This window comes from Myotis lucifugus, unplaced genomic scaffold (assembly GCF_000147115.1).
Source record: "Myotis lucifugus unplaced genomic scaffold, Myoluc2.0 scaffold_168, whole genome shotgun sequence".
NCBI classification, from domain to species: Eukaryota; Metazoa; Chordata; class Mammalia; order Chiroptera; family Vespertilionidae; genus Myotis; species Myotis lucifugus.
In genome coordinates, this window is record NW_005871216.1 from 1,737,045 (window position 1) to 1,745,015 (window position 7,971).

At 42.6% G+C, this 7,971-nt stretch overlaps 1 protein-coding gene across 4 annotated transcripts in view; it reads right to left on the reverse strand.

Annotated features, from left to right (window-relative positions):
• Positions 1-7,971, reverse strand: part of MYSM1 (Myb like, SWIRM and MPN domains 1) — a 44,488-nt gene that overhangs the window by 33,597 nt on the left and 2,920 nt on the right. For 3 of the 4 annotated variants that reach the window (XM_023759966.1, XM_023759965.1, XM_006096108.3), the window contains exons 2-3: positions 5,307-5,382; positions 3,269-3,339 (exon numbers count right to left, since the gene is read on the reverse strand). In XM_023759966.1, the coding sequence (XP_023615734.1) occupies positions 3,269-3,339; positions 5,307-5,382 (147 nt within the window). Of the gene's footprint in view, positions 1-3,268; positions 3,340-4,106; positions 5,019-5,306; positions 5,383-7,971 lie in introns of those variants that run through there. The other variant, XM_023759967.1, reaches the window with a different exon arrangement.

Here is a 7,971-nt window from a genome sequence, read left to right on the forward strand (position 1 = left end):
CCCCCTATTGGGGTAAGGGGGCAATCAGAGGCAGGGCCGGCCGGGGGAGGGGCTGCGGGAGGTTGGCTGGCTGGCCCCACCCCGATCCATCAGGTTTACTGGCTGCAGTGGGCGTCATAGCAACGGGTCGTTCGGTTGTTACTGCGTTCTGGTCGCTGGCTTTTTATATATATAGACTAGAGGCCCGGTGCACAAAAATTTGTGCACTCGGGGGGGGGGGAGGGGGGGTCCCTCAGCCCGGCCTGTGCCCTCTCGCAGTCTAGGACCCCTCGGGAGATAACGACCTGCTGGCTTAGGCCTGCTCCTGGGTGGGAGAAGGCAGGCCCAATCCTAGGTGCAGCCCCTGTTGGGCTCAGGACAGGGCTGATTGGGGAAGGGTCGCCGCCCCCTGTCATGCACAGAGCAGGGCGGATTGGGAGGTTGTGATCCACCCTCAGTCACGCTCAGGGTAGGGCTGATTGGGGGGTTGGGGCACCACCCCCTATCACACTCAAGGCAGGGTCAATGGGGAGGTTGCGGAGCCACCCCCTGTGATGCACAGAGCAGGGCCAATCAGGGGGTTGGGGCGCTGCCCCCTGTCACTCACAGAGCAGGGCCAATCAGGGGGTTGGGGCACTGCCCCCCCCCCCCCGTCACGCACAGAGCAGGGCCCATCAGGGGGTTGGGGAGCTCCCCCCTGTCACGCACAGAGTAGGGCTGATAGGGGAGTTAGGGCACCGCCCCCTGTCACACACACAGCAAGGCGGATCAGGGGGTTGGGGCGTCGCCCTCTTACACCCACAGAGCAGGGCCGATCAGGGGGTTGGGGCACCGCCACTGTCACACTCAGGGCAGGGCCGATGGGGAGGTTATGGCTCTACCCCATCACACACAGAGCAGGGCCCGTGGGGGGAGGGGGGGGTTGGGGCGCCACCCCCTGTCACACACAGAGCCGCAGGGCAATCAGGGGGTTGGGATGCCACACCCTGTCACACACAGAGCCGCAGGGCGATCAGGGGGTTTGGGCGCTGCACCCTGTCACGCTGATCTGGTGCCAGGAGGGCTCGCGGCTCCGCTGATCCCGGTGCTGGGAGGCATATTACCCTTTTACTATATAGGATAGAGGCCTGGGGGCCGGCTGGTTTGCCCTGAAGGGTGTCCTGGATCAGGGTGGGGGTCCCCACTGGGATGCCTGGCCAGCCTGGATGAGGGGATGATGGCTGTTTGCAGCTGGTCACACACCCTTCAGGGTGGGGGTCCCCACTGGGGTGCCTGGCCAGTCTGGGTGAGGGGCTGAGGTCTGCTTTCAGGCTGGCGGTTTTGACTGAAGCTCCCAACCGCTCCTTTTTTTCTTTTCTTCTGGGCCAGCTTTAGCTCTGGCTCTAGCTCTGAGGCTTCCGCTGCTGGTTTGTTTGCCGTTCTATAATCGAAACAATGTATAACTTCAGCTCTGAGATCCCAGCCGGCTATATTTGTTAGAATGTTTCAAACTGCCAGCTCAGGCGGGGAACGTTGGAGTCTGCAGTCACTGGAGCAAGGAAGCCTCATGTTCGCTTCCAGCTGCGTGGCTGCCGGCCGCCATCTTGGCTGACAGTTAATTTGCATAAGGATATGCTGATTAGCCAATGGGAAGGGTAGCGGTCGTACGCCAATTACCATTTTTCTCTTTTATTAGTGTAGATACCCATGAAAGTCACACTCGAATCCTAGCTAAACCAATTCCTTTCAAAGCCCTTTTCAGGTCTGTACAATTTTTGATAAAATTATTTATACCTCACAGGGTTGTTATATGAATTAAATATTACATGTAAACTCTCACAAAATGGTACCTGCATAAAATGTTATATAAATGCTAGTTCCTCTTATCTTCCCTTTTAGAAGTGGCTAAGAGAAGAAACATCCTCAATGTTTTATTTAATTCTTTTTTTCCTACACCATATGGAGAATGTAATGGATGCATTTGATTGGTCATCCAGGGTAATTTAGGACAACCAATTGTCTTCATATTTCTTAAGGTAACAGAGAAGAGCTCAGGGTTGTCCTCTACCCTTATACAACTAACAAACATGTAGGTCAAATCTACTAGAAAGCCTCCCTCTCAAACGTCTTAAAACTGGCCTTTACAATAACAATCAGAAATATTCTTCACTGACAATTATTGCCTGTATATTGTGGATGTCAGGCACTATACTAGGTACTAGGTACTGAGGACAAAGATAGAAGAAAATGTTATCCCTGTCTTCCAAGAGCTGACATAGCTTTTACTCTCATTACTTCTGTTTCTATGTCTGGAAGTGAACCAGTAACTACTTAAGTATTCATTAATTTAGAATTGCACTGTTCAATACATTGGCCAATAGCCACATGTGTAACTACTAAATACTTGAAATGTGGCTAGCACAAACTGAGGTGCATTGTAAGTATAAAATATACACTGAATTTCAAAGAGTATGAAACAAATGTGAAAGATCTCAATGTTTTTATATTAAATGATGAAATAACATTTTAAATATACTGGGTTAAATAAATTATTAAAATTAATTTCACCTGTTTTAAAGGAGACCACTAGAAAATGTTACATAAACCATTACTCATTAAACTATTATTAATACTCTTTATAAATCATAAAATCAGAAATCACTTTGTTCAATCCTCACATTTTACATATAAGAAAATTTAGTCCCAAAGAAATTAAGTTGCCAACATCACATATAGATTAAAGAAACAAGGACAAGAAGCCAGTGCCTGACCATGGATAAGGATCCACAACTTCCCAAGGGGGTGGGGTAGGGGGGAGGCGGGGAGAAAGATCTTTATCCTTTTGTTTTTGTTTTGTGCTTTTTACTTAGATTCCTCTCACATAACACCTGTAAATTGGTAGAGTAAGAAGTGAGAACTTTTACATATTCTAATTCTGAAATCTTGGACAAATCAATGTCTCTGGATTTCAGCTTATATAACTGAAGATTGAGGACTGGACTAAATGGTCTTGGATTACAGGTTCTAGCTAACTTAAAACATTTTATAATTTCAAATCAATATTCAGACAGTATAAAGAGTTGGTTGACAACAGAAACTCAAAAATGTTGAATCATACCTCAGACTTAGCAATAAAACAGAACCAAAAGAATAAAATGCAGCTTTTTGCATTGGTAGGTTACATGTTATATTGTAGCAGTCTGGGGCCAAATATATCTATCTAGTAATTAACAGTGGTCTCTTTTGTAATTTTTGCATTTAGAGGTACTTAACCCTGAAATCTTCTTTCCTCACAATCATTAAAGGATACTCTTCTTCCAACAACATTTTCTCAATGACAGCTCTGTTCTCTTCACTGATGGTGCTATCCAGAGTCCAAGGCTATTATAAAAGAGAAGAACATATTTTCTTTTTATTTACTACTTTTTGAAGTTATCTTCCATATTTTGTTAAATGAAAATATATAATATGATTAACAATAACATCTGTCATTTGCTGAGCACATGGACATAGCTTTGATTCCCACAATAACTCCATGAAATAGGCATTACTTCACAGAGGCATCCCTAGCACTGCTAACATTTCAAGTGGAAGAGCAGAGACTTGACACACCAGTCTGTTAGACTCCCAAGGCTCAAGCTCCTATCTGTGATACAGTAATAATGGCTATCTACAATAATAAAAGCATAATATGCTAATTAGACCAGATGTCCTTTCGGACGACCTTCTGGACGAAGCCGGCGCTGTGAGGGAAGCCTGGGTCCCGGGTGCCTGCAGGCAGCCGGAGGGAAGCCCGGGTCCCAGGTGCCAGAGGGATGCTGGTGCCAGCAGCCGGGGGGAAGGAAGGTCTACTCTTGCATGACTTTCGTGCATCGGGCCTCTAGTCATGTATAAAGGACTATTAGTTATCAGAATTTTGCTAGATACTTCACCTATTTCCAAAACTCACAATTCTTTTTTCCCTCAAGCCGCAATCTCTCCTTGAATGATCACACTCATTTTCAACTCTCAAAACTTAAAAAATTTCAGCTCAGGTCTCCTCTCCAAAATCTAGACTGTTATTTCCAACTGCCCCCTCAAAACTTCCACTTGGGTATCTAGCAGGCTTCTTAAATTTAACATTTAAAACATAACTCACCATCACATACCTTCCTTCACCTGCTTCTTCCCCGACCTTTTCAACTTTATAGACGCCACTACTGGTCACCAAGTTATTCCAGCCAGAAACCCAAGAATCACCCTGGATTCTTTCCTTTTCCTTCAATCCTATGTCCAGTCTACCAAGGAGCTCAATCTCCAAAATATAATTAAATCTGTCTACTTCTATTGACTCTGCCACAACCTCAGGCTAAGCTACCACCAAATACTGCTTAGATTACTCAAATGTTTCCTAACTGGTCTCTTGATTCCTACAAATATGACAGAGCTCTCATCTGCCTTTCCAACCTTGTCACAGCTATCAACCCCCTTCCCTTACCATATTCTAGAACTGGCTTCCAACCAGCCTTTGTGATACTATTCTTTCTGCCTAATGTTTTCCCTCAACTCGTCACATATCTACTCCCCTCTTTTTATTACATTTCAACTTAAAAGTCACCTCCTCAGTTTCCCATACTGACAACTTTATCTAAAGTAGGTTCCCCATCCTGTCACCCTTAGTCTGTATCTAATGTCCTTAATGATTTATAATTAGTCTATTTGTTTAATACCTGACTCTTTAGACTATAAGCTCCTTGAGAGCAGAACCATGTCTATCTTAATTATAGTTGGAACCCCCAAATCTGGTCTAGTGTCTGGCACATAGTACATACTCAGTAAATAATTGTTAAATGAGGAAATGAACCCTGCAACGATCCCCATTTTTCAGATGAAACTGAGGTTCACAAATCAGCAAGGACTTGTATTCAAATCCAGCTGGATCCAACAGTTGTTTCCCAGTTGTGGCCATTTTTCAAAGTCAAAAGAAATAAGAATAAGTTTCTGCTATTTTTACAGTAAGAAAAATGTTTTGCCTAACTGGTTTGGCTCAGTGGATAGAGTGTTGGCCTGTGAACTGAAGGGTCTCAGGTTCGATTCCGGTAAGGGCACATGCCTGGGTTGTGGGCTTGATCCCCAGTAGGGGGTGTGCAGGAGGCAGCCAATCAATGATTCTCTCATCATTGATGTTTCTATCTCTCTCTCCCTCTCCCTTCCTCTCTGAAATCAATAAAAATATATTTTAAAAACAAGTTTAAATTTATTACCTCTGTGATTGCTGAGAACTAGCACCAAATTAAAAAAAAAAAAAAGAGGTACTTTGGGTAATGAGTAATAGCTTAATGTCCCTAATATTTTCATAAAATACTTACAATAAGACCATTCTCAGTTCTCCATGATGAATCAAGATAGTGATCTTGTAAAATAGATGCTGTATTTTCATCGTTTCTGAAATAAGAAAATGAGTATAAAAGTGATATTGTATCAGTTAATGTATACATTTTATACATTGTAGTGACTGGCAGGTTGAGATGTTAAGCAAATATTTAGTTCCCTTCTCTCCTTAACAGATTTAATGTTGTAGAAATGCCTGTGGTACCTCTTTGGTCTGTGAATTACATAGTGCTTTAAGTTATCCTATCTCAACTGCTAAACCTCAAGTCCATTCACTTCTTTTGTTTCCCAAGAATAAACAACTTCATGAGGAAAAAAAATAACCCAAAGCAGCAACCACACATGCTCTGTGGCCATGAATCAACACTTCAGATTTCTTTTGAGGCGTATGTAGAAATTCAACTTTATAATTAATTCTTTTAGATATACGTAAAGCATGAAAGCTACCATCAATAGCACCACCCTCAAAATGGAAACAAATAAAAAATAAATGGAAGAACCTGAATAGAAAATACTTGAAGGACAGTACAATGAAGAGATAAGAGAGTGTAATGTTTTAATAACAACTCATATAATTTAACAAGGTAACTTGGGTTATTTGGGCTCTTTTCTATATCCCTGAGGGATCAAACTTTGTTAATTCACTTCTTTCATTAGTAAACTATTAAGAACTCTCTCAAGTCACATGTTCACTTCATATGCAAAAAAGCTAAATAGTTAAATATTTAAGTTTTGGAAGGCCTAATCTATGATATAAATTTAATTTTTGCTTTTGTATGTCCTGAAGTTATAAATTTTCCTAGTTAAGTTACTGACTTTTCCCAGACCTAGTGTAGTACTAAGAATTTGACTGCAAAAACCTATCTATGGGTTTACATTTTTTAATCTTCAATTAGTTCCACAATGGTTATAATGAATTGTGGGGCTAACAGACTATCTACAATAAACTAAAAGTGATAATGTCTCTCAATTGTTGATGCCAAAAAGGTTTTACCTCAAGTGTCAATTCAGATTTGGTAGGGACTACCAGAAATACAAACTAAGGGATTCTGAGACTTGGATCAGCAGAAGAAAAGATTTACTTAACTAGGTCTGCCAAGGATGCAGGAGGTGGGACTAGTACCACTTCAAGTGTACTTTAGAAATCTTTTTACATGGTATTTCTCAGTAAGGATCAGCAACATCCACATCGCTGGTGTATGTGTCTGGACACCTACCTGAAGCTCCACAGGTACCCCATATTAGCATGTTTAAACCTGAGTTCACCTTTCCTCTCAAATATGCTACTCTTTTATCATTACCTATCTCAGTCTATGGCACCTCCATCCCCTAGTCCCAAGCCAGAAATCTGCACCTGCCCTTATTTCCTCAAAATGCACATTCAACCTGTTGCCAATTCTGTTGCTTCTTCCTTTTCCAAATCCAGTTTTTACACTACATCCACACTGACCTTTGAGGCCCCATAGTTTCAGTCCTGATAATTATCCCTGGTTAATTGCAAGGGATTAGGTTGATAAGTCAGTCGTCCACCTTCCCTCCTTTATCTTTTCCACTTTTCCCCACCTGATATATTCAGAAATGTTACTGTCTGTCTCACCTAATAAGAATGATAGTTCTATGAAAGCAAAGACGTAGTTTTGGTAACTGCTGTATACTCAGGGCTTGGCATACAAAAGGTGTTCAATCAATATTTCTTAAATGATTGAATGAACGAGGTAGGTGAGGCATGGACCACACAGGTCTCTCTAGGAGTTAAGGAATGAAGAAGACTTTATCATAAAGCCAACTAGGGATTGAAGAAAATAACATGGTCAGACCTGGATGTAAGAAAGAATGCTCTAACTTCAGGAAAGAGTAGAAGGAGCCAAAGAGACAAGGAGCAGTTAAGAGGGAATGTTTACAGTATAAGCACTAGAAAAAGGTGACAGTAACTTAGACCTAGAGAACAAGCAGTGTGAATAGGAACAAGTGAATACATTTGAGAGGATACTAAGAATCAACAGATCCTTCATAACTGATAGAAGTGGAAGGAGAGAGGTAAGGAAAAGAATACATATAGGTCTGTTCCTTGGGTGACTGGGTGGATGGTGCCATTTACTGAAGTAGGGAACCCAGAGAGGCACATGTGGTGGGGAAGGTTTATAAGCTGAGATTGAGGGACTTGTGGAACATCCAAATGCAAACAGACTGAGAAAGTTGGATAAATGGATCTGAAAACACTATGATTTAAAGCAGGGGTCCTCAAACTTTTTAAACAGGGGGCCAGTTCAATGTCCCTCAGACCGTTGGAGGGCCGGACTATAGTTTAAAAAAAAACTATGAACAAATTCAGCAACAGGCAGCAGCGGCAAAAACACCCAGCGGGCCGGATAAATGTTTTCGGCGGGCCGCATGTGGCCCGTGGGCCGTAGTTTGAGGACCCCTGATTTAAAGGACAAGCAGAAGAAAAGGAGGATGATAAGGAATGGTAGGAGAAATAGAAAGGAAAAAAGTTTCAATGCCACCTTCTAACTCGGGTACCTAGCACTTAGCAAGTGCAAATGCTCCTTGACTTATGATGGAGTTTTGTCCTGATAAACCCATCCTAAGTAAAAAATGCATTTAACACTTGAGTGGGGAAACGAGTTAAGTCGGCTCGCGTGA